This window comes from Nicotiana tomentosiformis, chromosome 7 (genome assembly GCF_000390325.3).
Source record: "Nicotiana tomentosiformis chromosome 7, ASM39032v3, whole genome shotgun sequence".
Taxonomy (NCBI): domain Eukaryota; kingdom Viridiplantae; phylum Streptophyta; class Magnoliopsida; order Solanales; family Solanaceae; genus Nicotiana; species Nicotiana tomentosiformis.
Genome location: NC_090818.1, coordinates 41,653,674 through 41,675,682, shown reverse-complemented (window position 1 = coordinate 41,675,682; position 22,009 = coordinate 41,653,674). Strand labels below are relative to the sequence as shown.

The window sequence follows — 22,009 nt, the reverse complement described above, 5'->3', positions numbered from 1 at the left end:
GCACTTCGTTCTCTGGGGCGGCAATGTTATCGTTTTCTCCATTAAAACCAAGGCCATTGTCGGCGTGTGTGGTTACTGCTTGAGAGTTTGACATGCTGATCCTGAAATCAAAAATACTTACAAGAACAAGTGTAAAGCAGTGTGTGTTATGAAAATTAGTACCAGGCAATCACTATTATCCTTAGCCCCACGGTGGGCGCCAAACTGTTTACTCTTAAAATCGGATAACAATTAAATTTATAAGTGGTTTTAAGGATATGTGATTTCACTTGGCACAAATTGATAAATATGAAAGCTGATATTAGAAATTAACTATAAAATAAAGTAAACCAATATAAAGTGTAGCTTTGGCCCTCGAGCTAGATCGCCCTCAAACCAACTAACTCTGTTATTGAGTAATATGAACTGAGCAACAGAATAAGAATGCGTAAGAGAGAAAATGATATGTATTGCTTTGTTATGTGTGAATATGATGATTACAAAATGATTGGAATTCTCCTTTATATAGTAGAGGAATTCTACTCATGGTACAATTCTAAATACAGAAGGAAATCTCATGATTGGCTAAATAACCGGTCTTGATTTGATACGTGTCGAGATTTCTGTCACAATCCTTGCCCGATTACAGATATCTCGGCTTTCCGTTATTCGACAGGCTTTCTTAGGTCTCGCTCGATGCCTATCCCGCTCGGTCTCGATTCCGTCTGATCTCGATCTCAATTGGTCCTCGAATTATGAGCTCGGTACCGTATCTTCATGTCACGATCCAATATAACACGGGACCGAACCTCGGCCTGTCATCCTAGTCTCGATTAACCATACAAAATCGGGTTTGACCGTATACATTGAACAAATTTGAGTTAAGTGAAAGAAGTCTAATCTCTGTATAACTTTTTTTGATAGCGTGATACCATATTGTCATCCACTTTGTCCAATGGAAACAATAGCACGTATTGGCAAATCAGCGGTGCGAGTTTGAACCTACGCGGGACAGGTTAATATTTTTATATAAAATTCTTTTTGAATCTTCGGGTGGGTACGTGCCAATTCTTTCAAAAGCGTTTAAACAGCTAAAAACTAATCTTTATAGGCCATCTATATTTCATAAACTAATCTCAATATTAATTGCTCACGGGAATTAAGCTTTATTAGGTTATTTTGTAATAATTATATGTAGCCTCAAAATAAGGTGAGATTAGTTTGCGAAACAAGTAAAATAAAGGATGACCTCACCGTAGAATCACTATCCTCTACAATGTAATGATACATCGATGTCATGAAATGATGGGCAATCTTTTTAATTTATAGGAGAAGAAACAATGAGAAATTGTAAATGTTCATAATAATAATGAATAATCAGTCCTTATTTACTAACGGGATACAATTATGATATTAATGTAGAAGCTTTCTCTAGGAGTAAACAGAGGCAAATCCAGAATTTAGGGGTTATAGGTGCCGACCTAATCGATTTGATCAACTCGGACGTCGGTTCAAGTTATTCATCCTTTTTATTTATATAGACAAATAGATCAAACGAAAGAAAATATAATAACTATAACTAATTGACGCAAAGCATAAAACTTCCAACAATATTTTTAATATCCTACATAATCTATTTACAATTGTCCTCGATGAGCTTTTATATTTTGAAAACGATCAATAATGACATCATTACTTACATTTGTAAATACATCACGCTCTATGTAACAAACTAAACAATCATTTAAATATTGATCACCCATGTTGTTCCGCTCTTCATTCTTTATCTGCTTTATGGATGAGAATGCTCTCTCCACAGTTGCGGTAGCAATAGGTAAAATCAGAGTTAACTTTACAAGTAAATAAACATACAAATAAGTCTTCACAAGATTTGTCTCAACCAATACTTTTGCTAAATCACTAATTCCTTGCAAGTTGGAGAACTTGGGATTGCCAGCTCGCATATGAATTATGAAAGTATCTAATTAATAACTCAAGTCTCGAATCTGTACTTCATCAAACTCATTTGGGTAACATTTTGCTAAAGTCATTATTTTACCTTTATCAAAATTAGCAAAAGAATTGGTTGGATTCAAGCTAGCCATCCCAAGAAGCAAATCGCTACTCACTACATCAAAACGGTCATTAAGCTCTTGAAGTTGCACATCAATTACAGAATAAAAGATATCAACACGCAAGTGGTGTGAATAACAAATACCAGAAGACTTGCGCTTCGACTTTTCAGGAAAATAGAATTCATCCATCCTGGGAATTATAATATCATGCATATGACAAAATGAGGAAACATCATCTAGCAAAGATTCCCATTCAGTTTCCCTCATATCTTGCAATCTTTTCTTTGTAATGTTAAGAAACTCCATTGCATTAACAATGTCTTGATCCCTCTTTTGTAGGATCTTGTTCAACTTATTTGACATTGCCAAAACTTTCAACATCAAGTAAATCATAAAAACAAATTTGAATGTTATTATTTCACTCAAAAGATATTTTGCTTGATTTCTCTCATTTGAGGTAGAACCTTTATGTTCAATCACTTCAAGCACACGAATAATAGATGAGAAAATAACAATAAAGTTATCTAATATTTTGAATAATCCCCAACGAGTATCACCTGATCTTTGAAGTCCGCGTTCTTAATTTAGTCCTCGCCCAGTATGAACTTTATCGAACTCAAGTAATTGCTCTAATTTTTCAGCTTGAATATGGCGAAGTAAATTTCTGCGCTTAAAAGATACTCCAATGACAATCAACACATTAGTAACATGACAAAAGAAGTCTTCGACATCCAAATGCTTTTTAGACATAGCTACAAGTGTTAATTGCAATTGATGAGCAAAGCAATGAATGTAATATGCCGATGAGCTTTCTTTCATAATCAAAGTCTTGAGACCGCTTATGTCTCCCCTCATATTACTAGCTCCATCATAACCTTGTCCACGTATTTAGGATGGACTTAGTGAGTGGTCCGAAAGTAAAGAGTAGATTGCTTCCTTCAATGAGCATGCCGATGTATCACTAACATGGACAAGACCAACAAATCGCTCTACCACTTCACCATTCTTATCAACTTAACGCAAAACAAGAGCCATTTGTTCTTTGTGTGAGATATCTTTCGACTCATCAACTAATATACCAAAGTAATCTCCACTCAAATCTCCAATTATAGCCTTTAATGTTTCTTTTGCACAAGCGTTAATAATATCCTTTTGGATCATAGGGCAAGTCAAAGTATCATTTTGTGGAGCATTTTCTAATACTCTCTCCGTTTTAATTTTTGTGAACCTATTTGATTGGGCACGGAGTTTAAGAAAAGAGAGAAGACTTTTGAACTTGTGATATAAAATGAGGTACATATATTTTGTGTGGCTATAAATTATTGCATAAAGGTAAATTATTTCTAAATAAGCAAAGAGGTCATTCTTTTTGGCACGGACTAAAAAGGAAATAGGTTCACATAAATTGAAACGGAGGGAGTATTACTTTTCCCACATCCGGATGCTTGTCCCCATGCCATCGTAAGAAACCTAGAAAGAGGCCTTGATTTGTTAAAGATTCACTTTCGTCGTGACCCCTAAAAGACAATCCATACAACAATAAAAGTCTTGCCACATCAATTGATGATTCTAAACGCATTCGATACTCACTTTTCAACGTATCGGAGTGATTATCAAAGCCAACTTGAATTGATTGATGATGATTTGATAAATCTAGCATCTTCTTGAAACATTTATCATGGACACTATTAACATCACTAACATATAAACACAATCTTTCAAAATCCTTATTCCAAGCCCTAAAATTATTTTTTTGTATAAAATTCACCCGCACTTTCATGAATAAATTTATTTTTGAATAAATAACAACATAAGCAAAATGCTGCATCTTTCTTCACACTATACTCCAACCATTTAGAAAATTGACCATTGAACCAACTTGGAACAAATTGATGCATTATTCCTCCTATTTGAGTTTTTGGGAAATTGATGCTTGAAAGGTTGACAAGGACCTTGTTGAATGTAATGTTTCCTTACTTCATCTCATATTCTAGGATTATAGTCAGCAATAGGTATTCTTTCTCCTGGATCGCCTTTAAGTGACCCCAAATCAAGTTCATTTATAAGATAGGAAAGATTGACATTTACTTGGATCAAGGATTGACAACTAGGACTTGGTTGAGAATGGTCCAACCCCGTGATAAATTTATCCATTTCAATTCAATTCTTATAAAATAGAAGTTCATTCCAGCGAGAAAGCTTTCTTTGTAGCTCACTATGAAATATAGAACAATTTCTACTAGTTCATACCATCAATAAGTTTAGTTATTTTAAATAACTCAATCTTCCCTAATATTTTTGTCGTTGTTAAAATAGAGTTAATTTTGAATTTTTCTTGATCAAAATTATTTGGGATGTTCTTTCTCTTTTAGCCACAATACTAAATTCTATGGTGAAACCATTTAAGAGGTATTTTATTTTCAAACACAACCAAAGAAATACATAACAAAAAAATCAAAACAGTGACAATAAAGTTTAGCAAGAACACTAAAATTCAACTAAATACAAAATAAAAACAGAGCAAGAACATATATTTGATGGGAAAAAATAGTCATATAAGGTTAAGAAATAAACATGAGGAAGTGAGAAAATTTTACAATGGTGGGTGTAGAGTAATAACTAGTGAGCAATGAAAGTGTGAAGCATCCGTAGTGGTAAAACAGAATAAATGCTAACAGAGAAGCGAGAAGCAGAAGCAGTGGCGTGAAGGCTGAAGCAGCGAGAAAGGGAAAGGGGAAAGTGGCATAAGGGATCTGGGGAATTGGGGCTTTGTTTTACTGGAGAGTTTTGGAAATTGGGATTTGGGAAAGATCCTAAAAAGGATTTTAACTTTCTATTAGAAGTATAACTAGTGAATTTTTTCATAAAAACATTATATATTTGAATTTTAAAATGATTATTTATTAATACTTAAAACTCTCAAAATAATAAAAATAGGTTTTTTTTGTGATGACTAAAAAATATCTTCAATTTGTCAAATAGAAATCACCTTAACATATCCACGTTGGGTGGTTTTCTCATGAGATTTTAATGACTGACTCGTGTATCTTGACTTTGTAATGGCAGTCTGTGTTAGATGGAACATACCATGATTTTTATTATAAAAATAGTCCAACTGTAAAGATTCATAGCAAGCAAAACCTAATTAATTTAACATTACAGTATAGTTGTTTGATATAATTAATATTATAAATTTTTTTTTTCTTTTCTCTTGGTTTCAATAACTTTGGAGTATTGAAATCATTGTTAGCTTTTTATAAATCAAATCCCAGACACTGCAACCAAACGACTCGTTATATTTGAAGTTGGACATTTCTGACGCGTACAATTGAGCAAAAATAGACTTGACAAAATATACGTTTGACCTTTTAATATATGCACTTTAGCTTTTAAAATAAAAACCGCTGTCATCCTAAAACTTTACAATGAGGTAATCAAACGGTCCTTCTTAGTTTTGATCCTGAAGCTAGGTATTTATGCCCACTTGATCGTTATATTTCTGCATATTCACTATGGAGTATTATTGTTTCAGTCATCGGTGTGAATGACATGATAGATTGCTATATAAATGGAAATATATACCTAATTTTTGTCCCTCACATATTAAAATTTATTTTTAGTTTTCAAATATGCGTTTTTGGTGTTCATCACGTCATTATTTTCTAATTTTGCATTTTTAATCAACTTTATTTTTTGAGAAAGTTGAGACGTACAAGGATAGTCACATCTATAGTACTTTATAATAGTAAAATTCTTGACCTTTGTGTTAATAGGTTAAAAGAAAACAAATGAAATCATGGCACCTAGCTCAATTGGATAGAACTTTTATAACAAATAAAATTTCATCTAACAGAAAGATTCCTTTGCATATACTATTTCTACGTTTTACACCTCACAACTATCACTCTGTGCGCGTAACATATCATTATACACTCTCAACCCAAAAATAAATAAATTAGACACTCAAATGCATGGTGCCTGGACAAGTTCCGTTCTTCCAGATTAACAGCAGGCACATTTGGCTAATACAAAATTCACTCACAAAGGCGCAACTGCACTTGCTGGCCACACAATTTAAACTCATGATACGCATAGCATTCACTCACGCCTCACTCTACACGTTAACATAAATTCACACATAAAGCTGTAATCACCATTAATACAGAAAAAACCCTAGAGCTCCTATCTAGACCCCCATACTTCCTTGTTGCTAATCTTCACTTTCTACTCTAAAAAATCAAGCCACCACTACACAATATTATTGGTCTAAATAATAAAATATTGCAAAGGACAAATCCTTCCTCAGATATCTAAATATGAGTAGATATCTCAGCTGCATTGTTGAAAAACTCAGCAGTAAATCGTGACTCACAATTTTAATATTTTATCAAGGATACTATCCAAACAGTAGAGTAGAGCATATTCAGGAGCGATGGCATTATCTTCTCTACATAAATGTGATGATCCGATAGGTCATCTCAGGTTTTTGAACTAAATTTTGTATTTCGAATCCTTAAATATCTCATTTTAGCTTTTTTCGACTTGCGTGCGCAGTCTGAGTATTGACCCGGAAGGCTTATATGTTAAAAATAAGAATTTTTACCTTAAAAGTTGATTTTAGTTGATTTCTTGAATAAATGGACACAGACCCGTATTTTGACGGTCCTTGTGGGTCCGTATTGAAATATGGGACCTGGGCATATGCCCGAAGTCGAATTCCGAGGTCCCTAGCTCGAGATATGAATTTTTGTTGAAAAATTAAAAATCTAAAAATTTAATGGTTTTAAGAATCTATTCATGTTTGGCATTATTGATATCGGGCCCGTATTTTGGTTTCGGAGCCCGATACAGGTTCAATATAATATTTATGACTTGTCTGTAAAGTTTAAGAAACGGAGTTAGTTTGACGTGATTCGGACGTCCGGTTGTGAAAATAGAGGATTTAAAGCTTTCTTAAAATTTCATTCTATTTGGTGTTCAATTCGTAGTTCTAGGTATTATTTTGGCGATTTGATCACGCGAACAAGTTCGTATGATATTTTAGGACTTGTGTGAATGTTTGGTTTGGAGCCCCGAGGATTCGGGTGAGTTTCGGATAGGCTACGGGATGTTTTGGGACTTAGAAAAAATCTGGTTTCTGCAGTTTCAGTGCCTTCTAGTTTCCTTCTTCGCATTCGCGAAGGCACTCTCGCGAACGCGAGTAGAAACTCGACTGGCTGAATTTTACTTCTTCACGAACACGAAGGCTGGGTTGCGAACGCGGAGCGATGGGGGCTTTACCCTTCGCGAATGTGACCAGCTCAACGTGAACGCGTAGTGATAGGGACCTGGGGGAGGGGGTCAGTCACTCTTTTCCTGCTTTAACTGTTACATGCTTTTTCTTGTATTTTCATGCTTAACTACTACTTATTGTATATTGTTTCTTCTTATTGAAAGTAGTAGATATCCCGTAGTTTTATTATCTCCTATTACTTGTTTAAGCTATTCTTATTGGTGTTTTAGTGATATTCTGGATTGGTCTCGCTGAGTAATATTACTTGTGTAAGGTATTATTGAGTACAAATTTTTCATTTCCCTGTTCTGAAGCTTAAGTATTCAGAAGGGTCTGGGGTTAAATTGTGAAATTTCTATACTTCATGTGTAATTGATATGAATATGGTGGGATCGGGTTGCGCGCCGCAACATGTGGAATAAGGGTGATATATATTAAGGAGGAATAAAGGTGAATTGATATTATACGGTGGGATCAGGTTGCAAGCCGCAACATGTGTAATAAGAGTGGAATGTGGTGAAATAAGGGTGAACCATGATTGTGATTATTATGATATAGTGGGATCGGGTTGCACGCCGCAACACTTTTATCTATATTCTGTTGTTTATGATATTAAGAAGAAATAAAAGAGGACGGTGGGATCGGGTTGCGCGCTGCAACAATTTATATGTTGGTGTTCTTTCTTTGACTGTGTTAGTTGTACGGTAGTCTTGAATTTCACTTAAGGTTTGGTAATAGCTGAACACTGATGAAACAAGTTGGGTACCATATTTATTTCTTGCAAGTTACTATTTTTACTTTATTCTTCCTTCTTTTCTGCCTTTACTATTCACTGTATGCAGATTTTATTGTGAGTGTCCCGTCGTAGCCTCGCCACTCCTTCGTCGAGGTTAGGCTAGGCACTTACCAATACATGGTGTCGGTTGTACTAATACTGCACTCTGCACCTACTGTGCAGATTTTGTAGCTGGTAGTGGCTGATCGAGAGGTTGGCTGTAGACTTCACAGTTAGGAGACCCAAGGTAGTCCTGTTAGCGTCCGCAGGCCCTGGATTCAGGGTAGTGGTTGACACGCATGAGGAAGCGGGTAAAATATTTATGGAAGTAGTGTAGGCCAATGTGAGTCCTATGGATGTGGAGCATGTGACAGTGCATTATGGATAGAGTAGTGGAAATGTGAGGTATGACTTTGGGGATTTATTGGAGAGAAGTAGTATCGAGGAGGATTATCTGGAGTACGGAGATATTCATGGGGTCGATGTTGAGGCTGAAAGCGTTGAGCAGGAACGCCCACTAGGACTTGTCATTGGCGGGGCTCAACAACATTAGAAGGGCTATTTTTGGGAAAGGTAGTTGGAGGACGAACGATGGAGCTACTAGGAAGGCTAGGAAAGCTATGATAAGTGGAAAAATTCGGAGAATATGGTGGATCATTTGACACTATGACCGGAGCTTGGGTAAGGGTAGCATCTAGGAAGCTAGGTGGTGGCGGGGGTGGGGCCTTCCCAGTCATCCAAGCCTGATAAATGTCCGCCATGTGTTGTCTCAACATCCTTACCTCTTCAACCAACCCAATGTCCTATTCAACCAACTGCTTTCGTGTACCAATATCCACTAACTCAACTCTGTTGTCGTCTGTCATTGCCTTTCGACTTTATGTTGTAGGAAAGAGTTACCAGTTTAAGAACCACACATCAACCACCCTTCTCAATAATGAAGATAACAAAGAGGAACAAAATGAAGTCATCACGTTAGCGTTAGGGCGTTTAACATAAGATAATCTCACATTATGTGCAATGCACATAGTCACAGTTATCGGTTCTAAAATGACTCCGAGGTTATGAAGGTCATATGGCATCATCCCAATTTTACTCTCATTGCCCTTTTCTTCTTCGTTTCCTCTCTTTGCGCTCCTTAATTTGCTCATTTCTTCCCTCTCTTTTCTTTCTGATTATCGCACTTTTCTTGTATCCCGCAGTTTCCTCTCATTTTTCACATCCCACAACTTCATCTATTTTTTTCTTTTTTTTTCTTTCTTTTTTTTTAAAAATAATTTCTAAAATGATTCGATCGAACCCGATGTAAGTTGCCTACGTATCATGTTCCACATGAATCAGACCAAGCGTAATTTATTTTACTTTATTATAACATTTGAAAATACAAAAATAGTTTCACTTTTAATGTTTAGTTTTATTTTAGTAGTTTATTTTAATTAATTAAGAGTGATTTTTATATTTTTATAAAAACATTATATTATTTAGTCTTCTTAGCCCAAATTTAAACCCAAAAGACATAGACCCAACCCAATTTTTCTAAATCCAAACCCCACGACCCATCAGCTTAACCCCTGACCCGCACCAGTTAACCCAGCCCATCACCTTTTAATCTTGGCCCTCTATTTGACTTTAATCCTACGGCCAATATTAATTCCCCCCAAACGAAAATAAAAGCGACATCTCCCATGAACCTTAAAGAAAATAAAAAGGATCAGCCACCCTATCTTCCAAGACCCAGCCACCGCACCACCCCATCTCCGCCTCTGCCGCCTACGCTTCCTCCTCCTCCGACGCTTCTGTTGTTACTAATTCCGCCGCCGCTGCAGTTTCAATCTCGAACGGAGTCTTTGTTCTGATATTTCCACATATTGGAACCTTACTGTCGTTTTTTTATGCTTAATCCGTTTGCGAAGCTCATGTCGGATGATTTTTCCGGCTCCGCCGTCCCAAACTTCTGCTCGTCACTTCTCCTCTAAGCAGCAAAATCAGCGGCAAAACTGCTAAAAAAATCAATCCAGCAACGCCGGGAAAGCACTTCCAAATCTGGTCTGTCGAGGACTTCCGTTCGTGGTTTTCGGATGAGGTCCCAAATTTGATTCGTGTTCCAATTTTATGGCTCTACACCAGCTACTTTGAGGTCATTTCTTTACTTTTCCTATTCCATTTTTTATCATTATACATGTTTGTCTTTTGTGTTTCTTTGCCTCACTTATCTTTAATGTGATGAATGTATTAATTTTTGTTCTTTTCGTTATTAGCTTAACACGTTGAAGTGGTGAGAATAGTGGATTGATTTAGAAAAAAGTTATTTGGTTAAATTGCTTTGCAAAACTATTTTAATGATACTGAATCCATACGAATTAGGTACAAAGAAAATAGTTGGATTGTGGAGCTGAAAGATTGAGCCCATTAGTAATTAACTATTTCTCACATGCTTTAAAAATTGGGCTTGGTCAAATACCTAAAATAAAAAGTCAAAAGATTTCCAGCATGGTTTAGTTAGTTCTGTTTTATTTGCTTTATTTATTTTATTATCTCTAGTAGCATGTTTAAGCCGGTTACACTCGGGTAGGCAAACTTTAGGGTTATTTTTCTTTTATTTTATTTTTATTCGAGTTGAGAGGTTGTTCCTTTTAGTTTATACTCATGGGAATGCCCCGTGGATTTTGTATATATTTTTATCCGGGGTATGCCCCGTAGTGAATGTAATTGAAGTACGTGACGGACATCGCAGAATAAGCATATTATAGGTTAATTTATTACTTTAATTTTCTTTTCGTGTAATTTTCTTTCATTTAGGTGGGGACGACATCGGGCCTCTTTTGTGTTTATTTTTCTTTGTGTGTTTTTACCTCAATCTGAGTATTCTTTAAAGTCAACCGGATCAAGTATGCAATCGTACTCGTTACGGGACTTGAGGAATGCCTAACACCTTCTCCCCGGGTCAAATGAACCCCATTATCTAGAATTTCTGGTGCAGACTATGCTTTAGAGTCTAAATGTATTTTGAAGGAAAATTGTTTTTTAAAAAAAATGGTGACCTGGCACACCGAAACCAAATGTTAGGTGGCGACTCTAAAAAATCATTTGAAACACAATCTTTTGTCACTTTCGAATTTGAAAACCATTTTGAGTTTTTAAATCTTTTTATTCTTTTAAGAGGGTTTGTTAAGGTGAAAAAAAGGGTGTGACAGCTTTGGCGACTCTGCTGGGGAGTTACAGGTTCGAGCTGGTACTTGATCTTATTGGCTTTTTAAAATATTCTGTTGAATTTTTTATGTTTTATTTGGTTTATTTTTTTTTTTATATTTATTTTTGTTTATGTCGTTTTATTATTTGCTAGTTGTTTACGTGTTTATAGTTTTTCCTTTATGTGTTACTGCTTTATAACTGTCATCATTTTCATTATCCGGTCAATTCTTTCTGCAACAAGTCTCGTAGTACGCGTCGCGTACACGAATACTTTGTTGAGTCACCTTTATTTTAGGAGGGGGGCCGTCAGACGTATGGAGTGGGTGGAAAGCTTGAGCAGTCACCATCGACCATACGCTCCCCCGAACTGCCTTCTCTAGTGAACTCCAAAACTTAGGTCAGCCTTTAGGTCATGCTTATTTGCATCATATCATTGTGACTTAGTAGGGCTCGGTCCTAGGTACCGTGTTCCTTTGTAGAAGCCTATCCAAATTGTGTCAAGTGGGCCCATGGCCCAAAAGGACATTCAATCATCCCTATGTGATACATGCTGCATCTTTGAGGGTAGAAAGGTCATTTGGCGGAATGATGTTTGGGAAAGAAGGTTCAAAATGAAGCAAGTAGGGCCCAGTTATATTTTTCTTTCACAACTTTTTCAAGAAAAGACCAAAAAAAAAATCAAAAAGATATTGCACTTTCCCATCATTTTTGTAAATGAAGCAAGTAGGGCCCAGTGAAACTATTTTTGTATTTTCAAATGTTATAATAAAGTAAAATAAACTACGCTTGGTCTGATTCATGTGGAACATGAGTAGGCAACCTACATCGGGTTCGATCGAATCAATTTAGAAATTATTTGAAAAAAAAAAGAAAGAAAGAAAAAAGAAAAAAATAGATGAAGTTGTGGGATGTGAAAAATGAGAGGAAACTGCGGGATACAAGAAAAGTGCGATAATCAGAAAGAAAAGAGAGGGAAGAAATGAGAAAATCAAGGAGCGTAAGAGAGGAAACGAAGAAGAAAAGGGCAATGAGAGTAAAATTGGGATGATGCCATATGACCTTCGTAGCCTCGGAGTCATTTTAGAACCGATAACTGTGACTAGGTGCATTGCATATAATGTGAGATTATCTTATGTTAAATGCCCTAACTCTAACGTGATGACTTTATTTTGTTCCTCTTTGTTATCTTCATTATTGAGAAAGTCGGTTGGTTTGTGGTTCTTAAACTGGTAACTCTTTCCCACAACATAAAGTCGAAAGGCAATGACAGCCGACAACAGAGTTGAGTTAGTGGATATTGGTACACGAAAGCAGTTGGTTGAACAGGACATGGGGTTGGTTGAAGAGGTAAGGATGTTGAGACAACATATGGCGGACATGTATCAGGTTTGGATGACGGGGAAGGCACCACCCCCGCCACCACCTAGCTTCCTAGATGCTACCCTTACCCAAGCTCCGGTCATAGTGTCAAATGATCCACCATATTCTCCGGATTTTCCCGCTAATCACAGCTTTCCTAACCTCCCTAGTAGCTCCATCGTTCGTCCTCCAACTACCTTTCCCAAAAATAGGCCTTCTGATGTTGTTGAGCCCCGCCAATGACAAGTCCTAGTGGGCGTTCCTGCTCAACGCTTTCAGCCTCAACATCAACCCCATGATTATCTCCGTACTCCAGATAATCCTTCCCGATGCTACTTCTCTCCACAAAATCCCCAAAGTCATACCTCACTTTCCCACTACTCTATCCATAATGCATTGCCATATTCTCCACATCCACAGGACTCGCATTGGCCTAAACCACTTCCACAAATATTTTACCCGCCTCCTCATGCATGTCAACCACCTACCCGCAAGAGGTTCCAACCGAGGCCAGAGTACAAAATAAAAAGGCAGCAGCAAAGAGAAAAGTCTTTCACTCCTATTAGAGAATCATATGCTAGTTTGCTCCAAAGGTTGAGGCAATTGGACATGTTGAAGCCAATTCAGATAAAAATGCTGAACCCCCTTCCAAAGAATTTTGATTATTTCCAAAGGTGCGCATATTGCTCTAATGCCCCCGGGCACAATATAGAAAAGTGTTGGCATCTGAAAAGAGCAGTCCAGAAGCTTATTGATGCAGGTGACATTACCGTGCAAAATCCAGATACAATGGATACTAGCCAAAGTCCTTTGCTTGTTCATAATGAGGCACATATGGTGGCATGATTTGTGTTGAAAAGGAATGTGAGAACTCTTCTAAATCCCTTAGAGGGTCATTTACCGCAAAGTTTTCAGCGCTATCAGTCTCGGTTCCAGAAGTTGATCTTAAGAACGAGTTGGCAAAAGGGACCCAAAAGCTATTTGCTAAGGTCAACGTGATCGAGACTTCTGAAGGTTCTGGTAATGTCGATGTGCGACTCAGTGACTAAGATGTCGAGCTTGGTAATTGGAAAGACACTCCTTTCTTGGCTAGCCAGGGAGGAGTTTTGGTGGTTAATTTTGTTGTCATTTCTGTTTGTCCGGGTTATTTCAGGGTCGTAATCCGGATATTGTCTTGTGGCTCAAACCCTTCTTCCTCATATTTTTTCTAGTTCGTTTAGTTATAGTGACTCGTCTAGTGTTATCTAGGATCGTTCCAGGGTTGTAACCCATGTCTATTTTGGTCGTTTTGTTTTTCAAACCCTTTCACCGTCTGTCTAATGCAATCTCATGTTTTCTGTTATTTCTAGTTAGTTTTTGTTTAGTTCTCTTTTCCTTTTATAGTTTTTTTCATGCTGACTCTAGTGACATGATTTGCACGCGGAATTCTCAGCCTGGTCTTGAAAATTAGTCTAATCAGGAAGCAATGAAACAAGTTTTGAAGATGATAGGGACATTTGAGGGAAAGAAGTAAAGATTTGAACATTTTGAGATCATTTAAATCCTGAATTGTATGAAACTGGGCAGATAGTTTGGGAAGTTAATAGAAAGACAAAGATTTGGTATAAGAGAGTGCGTCCTAGAATTTTTGAAGCAAGCAACTTTGAGTTCAAGTGCATCTCAGGTTACAAGATAAAGCCAAGGGAGTTTGTCCCAAACTGACGGAGGGTATTCATTGTGAAGAAGAAATCACCCAATGAGAGTTCTGTACTTGACACGACACTAAAGAAAGATGGAAGGCATATCTGGGATATAAATACCGATGCTACAAAAGAAATGTTGTGCATGATCTTCATTTTTCATCCTCAAGTTGCATGTGTCGTACTTGGCATTTTCAGAGATTGGGAGGCCCTCTTTCAGCTACCCAAACACTTTATACCCTTCGGTACCCTTTTGAGCCTGTGCTGATCTTTTTGACTTCCCCTCTTTTGGAATCAAGTTAGAGTCATAAAAAAAAAAAAAGAAAAAAAGAAAAAAAGAAGAAGAAGTTTGTATCCCCATAGGTTTGTTTTAGAAAGTCCATTACAAGAGAAAAATTCAAAAAAAAGAGAAAAAGAAAAAAGAAAAGACGAAAAAGAAAAATAGCAACAACAAAAAAGTAGTCTTTTGAATTACGTTCGACCTTATTCTTATCCCCACAAGATACGTAGGCAGCCTTACAGTTCGGTCGCACCAAATAAAATATTTCATAATCCCACGAAGTCAAGAGTGGGGCAATTTTTGTAGAAATTCCATCTAAAAAAAAGGAAGAGGTTCAAATTCTCTTGTTTTATAAATCGGGGCAAAGTTTTAAAATACATTCCAAAAGTTGTAAATAAATTATCCATTTTATCTTAGTTTGAATTTGAGTCTTCATGCCTTTCTTTCTTTCTTTCTAACCCTGTCCAAAAGCCACATTACAGTCCAAAAAAGACCTCCCATATGATCTTTGAGAGTGCCGAGTTAGACATGCCAGGAGCATATGATATTTTTACCATGGTTAATGCTTTGTCATCTGCAGAATCAGAGGAAATAAGAAGAAAAGAAGAAAATGAGAGAGTCTTATTGGTGAAAACCCTCACGGGCACTATAAGGCGACGGTGAGTTGAGAGAAAGAACAAAATGAGAGAGGCTTGATAGTGAAAACCCTTCAGGGCACTACAAGTCGACTGAGGATCGTGAATTAGATAGGACAATTGGAGCATTGAAACCTAGTTTCACAGCTTAGAGGTATGACAAGAATGGAAGATTAGACTTGCTTGACAGATCATGCCACTTATTCCAAGATGCACGTCATGATCATTAGAGTTGGTGTTACATCAGAAAACTTTCTACTTTGTAATTCTTTTGTTAGATGTCATATCTTTCCATTGTCCCTTTACTTTGTTCTTCTTGCTTTGTTTAAGTCCTCTTTTTGAGTCTGCTCTGTCAGAACAAGTGAGAAATGACTTCAAAATTTGCTACCAGCTTTCCAATTGCACAAAGCGAAGTGTGACTAGCACATCAAAGTGGCATAAGTCAGGGAAAAGTGGCATTCGTACTGAGTTGATAACAATTGAAGTGCTTTGGGATTCATGTGAAATGCAAAGGTTCGGTAAATATCAATTCATGGGTACAACGCAACAGATAGAGGATTTGGGCTTGAACGGATCATAGGTATTTTCTGTGATAAGGGTGACATAGAAAGTGGTTAGCCAATAACAATCAAGGTCTTCCAAGTTGAAATCAAAGTTATCATGGCAAGTGTAGGAGAAATCACCCTCAAGATTAAGGCCACAAACCAACCACTATGTTTTAAACTCACAAGTCTTCTTTGCTTGAAACAGGGACGAAGACTATGTCCAAATCAAAGATTGGAAGTTGGAATTTTTCAGGTATCGTGCCCAAATTTTGTGAGCACAAAGGTTGTTTGAGAAGGTTTTTACCTAGTTGAGAAGATCATACCTCCTAGGCATTCTCTCTAGTCGGAAGAATTTATAGTTTTTCTTAAGTTCAGGGGTCCCGCCTGGAGAATAGGGTCAATTGTTAGTTTCCTTAAGTTTTAATCTTTAGTTTTTTGAGTTCAGGGGTCCCGCCTGGAAAATATGGTCAATTTTTAGTTTAGTTAAGCTCAGTTTATAGTTTTCCTCAAGCTCAACCTCAAATCTAGGAGATGCACTTCCTAGTTTGGGGTTTTCAGATTCTATTTCTTTAGGAGGTGCACTTCCTAATTTTATGTTAAAGGCTTCACCCCTAAGAGACGCACTTCCTAGTTTGAGTCATTTAAGTAAATCCCTAGGAGACGCACTTACTAGTTTGAGTAATTTAAGTTCACCCCTAGTAGACTCACTTCCTAATCTGGATCTTTCAGGTTATTCTTTTAGGAGACGTACTTCCTAGTTTGGGTCATTCAGGTTTTATTTTTAGCAGACGCATTTGCAAGTCAAATTTTCTTGGTTTTACTCACAGGAGACGCACATCCTAGTCGAGTCTTTAGTTTTACTCTCATCATTGCATCAATAGCATAGGTGTTTTATAGTTTTGCTAACAACTCACAAATCTTCCTAGTGCAAACCGGGGCAGAAAATTTTGTTTGTTGTGTTGTTTTAATTGCAGGCACCCACTTGAAAAATGAGGGAAAATATTTCAGAAATCAATTTTAGGTTCAAGTCATTGGCAGGCGCCCACCTGGAGAACGAGAGAATTTATTTTAATTTTTAAGTCATCAGGCGCCCACCTGGAGAATGAGGGGATTTATTTCAAGTTTTAAGTCATCAGGCGCCCACCTGGAGAACGAGGAAATTTATTTCAAGTTTTAAGTCATCAGGCGCCCACCTGGAGAACGAGGGAATTCATTTCAAGTTTTAAGTCATCAGGCAGCCACCTGGAGAACGAGGGAATTCATTTCAAGTTTTAAGTCATCAGGCGCCCACCTGAAGAACGAGGGAATTTATTTCAAGTTTTAAGTCATCAGGCGCCCACCTGGAGAACGAGGGAATTCATTTCAAGTTTTAAGTCATCAGGCGCCCACCTGGAGAACGAGGGAATTCATTTCAAGTTAATTCATCAGGAGCCCACCTGTAGAACGAGGAAGTTTATTTTAAGTTTTAAGTCATCAGGCACCCACCTGGAGAATGAGGGAATTCATTTCATGTTTTAAGTCATCAGGCGCCCACCTGGAAAATGAGGAAATTTATTTTAAGTTTTAAGTCATCATGCGCCCACCTGGAAAATGAGAGAATTTATTTCAAGTTCAAGGCATTAGCAGGTACCTACCTGGAGAATGGGAAAATTTATTTTAAGTTTCAAGTAATTACCAGGCGCCCACCTAGAGAATGAGGAAATTCATTTCAAGTTCAAGGCATTAGCAGGCGCCCACCTGGAGATTGAGAGAATTTATTTTAAGTTTCAAGTCATTAGCAGGCGCCCACCTGGAGAACGAGGGAAGTCATTTCAGAATTCACTTAGAGTTCGAGTTAGAGGCATCAGGAGCCCGCCTGAAGAATAGGGTCAACTTTCGATTTTCAAGTTCAAGAGGTATCAGGAACCCGCTTGAAAAATAGGGTCCACTTTCAATTTTCATGTTCAAGAAGCATCAGGAGCTCGTCTGGAGAACAAGGTCAATTTTCATTTTCCAATTTCAAGTTAGAGAAGCATCATGAGCCCGCCTGAAGAACAGGGACAAATTTCAGTTTACAAGTTCAAGTCAGAGAGGCATCAGGAGCACGCCTGAAGAACAGGGTCAGCGTTCAATTTTCAAGTTCAAGTTAGAGAAGCATCGGGAGAATCCCTCTTGAAGAACAGGGTCAACTTTCAGTTTACAATTTCAAGTTAGAGAAGCATCAGGAGCCCGCCAGAAGAACATGGTCAACTTTCAATTTTCAAGTTCAAGGTATAAAAGCATCAGGAGCCTGCCTGAAGAACAACGTCAATTTTCAGTTTACAAGTTCAAGTCAAAGAGGCATCAGTATCCCGCCTGAAGAATAGGGTCAACTTTCTGTTTTCAAGTTCAAGTTAGAGGCAGCAGGATCCCGCCTGAAGAATAGGGTTAACCTCCAGGTTTTTTCAAGTCAAATGAAAAGTAGCACGAGCCGCATGAAGGACAAGGTTTGCAAGCTCGAGTCTACCGCAAGTTCATGTTTATTTCAAGTGCAAGCAGCAGGGTGCACGCATGAAGAATAGGGTCAACTTCCAGTTTTCTTCAGACTCAAGTCAGCAGGATGCCCACTTGAAGAATGGAGTTGAATTTTCAGTTTCATGATTGAAGGATCAAGTGGATATTCAAGGAAGATTCGAGACAAGAAGTATATAGGATCTTGTATTTTTTTTATTTTTGATGTAATTTTTCCTTTTATTTTTGATGTAATGGCAGGAACCGCGGACCGGAACCTCGACGGCGCCTCAATCGGCTCTCCACCTCGGTATACTCCATCACTCTTCTCACTTTTGAACTACACGTGGCCTGATTCCTGTATAGCCAAGGATATGTAGGCAGCTCAAATACCAGCGCTAGATCACAATCTTTTGTCCATCTTTGTTTCGTTTTGAATAAGCGTCGGGTCATAAATCAATTACGTTGCTTATTGTTAGCCTATTTTTCACTTTTAATCTAATAGTAGAACATAAAATTCGAAAACACAAAAAAAAAGTTTCACTTTGTATTTTTTACCTCATTACATATCTTTTTCAAAAATAGTAGTATTTTTGGTAGAAATGTTTTTTTAATTTTGTGATGATTTTAATCTAATCCTATTTTTTATTTTTAGTATGATATTTGAAAAATGCCAAAAATAGTTTTGTTTTAACGGTTAGTTTTAGTTTAATAGTTATTTCTACTTAAGTAGGGCTAGTTAATATTTTGGCAGTATTTTATCTTTGTTTTTTATTTAATAGGCAAGAGTTGATGTGGGGTGGATAGATTTTTGGTTAATTAGGCCCATTTTAAGCACAAATCTGGCTAAAAAGGCCCAAAGTGGACGGCCTATTCCCTCTGCCCACATACCCCATTAGATATAACACCCTAGAACTAACCCTAGAGAGGATCGAGGCAGCTGCACTTACACATAGATAGAGAAAGAGAGAGGGGACGAACGAGAAACAAAAGTCTGGAAAGAAAACTCCAAAACTGAAAATCGCAGCAATTCAACACCATAAATACACCATAGCTTCTACATGTAGAAAACCCAGTTGAAACTTCACCTAAAGTACCATTGTTCTCCTGTTGAGTCACTCCAAAACCCCATCAAACTCGCTAAAAATCAGTCAAAAACCACTGATCCATCAAGTATTCCGGCGAGTTTCGAGGTCGTCGTAGGTAGTAGTCTGAGGTTTCCGGGCAGGTTCGAGGTCCCATCGAGGTTGTCGTCGTCCAAGGTTCCCGATCTTAGAACATTTTCAGATTCGGTCTACGGTTACGATTCATTCTTATATCAAGCTCTGTTCGACAGACTTTCGATTTGGGTTTCCGTACTTTCACATTTGGAGGTTTGTTGATTATATAAGAGGTCAATTTACTCTCCTCTCTTTATTTTAATATCGTGCTTGTGAATCGAAATGTGATGCTGGCCTTTCTCTTGTTTGTTTGTTGTGGATCGAAATATGTGCTATGTTTTATCTTTTTCATTTTTATGATTGCAATTCTTCAATCTTGATTGTTGCGGGAATTTTCTGATCTTTGATCTAAGCTAGCTTCAAATTGATATTTCGTTGGATAATCGCTATAACTTTGGTGATTCTCGTTGAAATTTCTAGTCATAAGGTATTTGCTCATGCCCATGAGTAGTGTATCTGGTAGTATGATTTTCTCTTTTTCCTTCCAAATAACTTCTTAAGCCCCCTTTAAATACTGTCGATCTATATTCTCGTTAGTTTTGGTACAAGATTGCCTTTGTCATTTTCTATTATTCTTTTGGTTAATTCAAAAACGTTAGTTGGCCATGATTTTGAGTAATTTCCATTACTTCTTTATAGTTTATTGATTTCTTTAAGTGATCTTCTTTAGCTGATTTCTCGATTATTAACAAAAGAAAGTGATTCAGAGTTTTCTTTAGGCCAATATCATATTTTAAACCCACTACTTTAATAGTCTATTTTGTTATTATTGTTGTATTTTCATGCGTGATTTAGATGTTATCAATTGGATGTTTTCTGTTGCATTGTGTGATTTGTGCTTGTTTGAGATGATGAAGAATAGGCTAAGGAACTTAGGCTAAACAGAAATTAAAGTATTTGAGTTTAAGTGTTTTTGTTTCGTTATTTCTTTTATCGCTAGTAGCATATTTAGGCCGACCACATTGGGTAGTCAAACCTTTAGGGCGTTTATGTTATAGTTTTTGTTTAGGCGAGAGGTTGTCCCTTTAGTTAACTAATTTATCCGGGGAATGCCCCGAAGAACTTTGTAAACATTCTGGAGGCCGTGACGAGCTTGTGGAGGAAGCATAGTATAGTTTAATATAGGATTTTTAATATTTTATTTTTCTTTTCTTCTCTTTTCTTTTTTTTAGGTGGAGACAACCTCGAACCTCCTTTGTGTTTTATTTGTCCTTTTTATGTGTGTTTACCTTAATTAGAATATTCTTAAAAACCAACTTGATCATTTATGCAATCGTACTAGTTACGAGATTCGGGGAATGCCTAACACCTTCTCCCCGAGTCAAATGAACCCCTTACTTGGAATCTCTGGTACAAATCGGTTTAGAGTCAAATATGTTTTTAAGGGAAAAATTACTTTTAAATAGTGACTTGGCACACCAAGATAATATGCCAGGTGGCGACTCTGAGAAAATCCCTTTGAAACAAATATTTTTTGTTACTTAAAGAAATCAATAAACTATAAAGAAGTAATGGAAATTACTCAAAATCATGGCCAACTAACGTTTTTGAACCAAAAGAATAATAGAAAATGACAAAGGCAAACTTGTACGAAAACTAACGAGAATATAGATCGGCAGTATTTAAAGTGGGCTTAAGAAGTTATTTGGAAGGAAAAAGAGAAAATCATACTACCAGATACACTACTCATGGGCATGAGCAAATACTTTATAACTAGAAATTTCAACAAGAATCATCAAAGTTATAGCGATTATCCAACGAAATATCAATTTGAAGCTAGCTTAGATCAAAGATCAGAAAATTTCCGCAACAATCAAGATTGAAGAATTGCAATCATAAAAATGAAAAAGATAAAATAGAGCACATATTTTGATCCACAACAAACAAAACAAGAGAAAGGCCAGCATCACATTTCGATTCACAAGCACGATATTAAAATAAAGAGAGAAGAGAGTAAATTGACCTCTTATATAATCAGCAAACCTCCAAATGTGAAAGTACGGAAACCCAAATCGAAAGTCTGTCGAACAGAGCTTGATATAAGAATGAATCGTAACCGTAGATCGAATCTGAAAATGTTCTAAGATCGGGAACCTTGGACGACGACAACCTCGATGGGACCTCGACCCTGCCCGAAAACCTCAGACTACTACCTATGACGACCTCGAAACTTGCCGGAACACTTGATGGATCAGTGGTTTTCGACTGATTTTTAGCGAGTTTGATGGGGTTTTGGAGTGATTCAACAGGAGAATAATGGTACTTTAGGTGAAGTTTCAACTGGGTTTTCTACATGCAGAAGCTATGGTGTATTTATGGTATTGAATTGCTGCGTTTTTCAGTTTTGGAGTTTTCTTTCCAGACTTTTGTTTCTCGTTCGTCCCCTCTCTCTTTCTCTATCTATGTGCAGCTGCCTCGATCCTCTCTCTAGGGTTAGTTCTAGGGTGTTATATCTGATGGGGTATGTGGGCTGAGGGAATGGGCCGTCCACTTTGGGCCTTTTTTGCCAGATTTGTGCTTAAAGGCCTA

The 22,009-nt window shown here is 37.1% G+C and overlaps 1 protein-coding gene and 1 long non-coding RNA gene across 2 annotated transcripts in view; one reads left to right on the top strand and one right to left on the bottom strand.

Moving 5' to 3' along the window:
* Nucleotides 1-1,964: 1,964 nt before the first annotated feature.
* On the bottom strand, nucleotides 1,965-2,417 carry LOC138895522 (uncharacterized). The gene has a single exon (XM_070180220.1). The coding sequence runs from the start codon at nucleotides 2,415-2,417 to the stop codon at nucleotides 1,965-1,967; it is 453 nt and encodes a 150-aa protein (XP_070036321.1).
* Nucleotides 2,418-9,713: 7,296 nt separating this feature from the next.
* Nucleotides 9,714-22,009, top strand: part of LOC138896469 (uncharacterized) — a 29,742-nt gene continuing 17,446 nt past the window's right edge. The window contains exon 1 of the long non-coding RNA XR_011409644.1: nucleotides 9,714-19,509. This is a non-coding gene — a long non-coding RNA (uncharacterized lncRNA). The remainder of the gene's footprint in view (nucleotides 19,510-22,009) is intronic.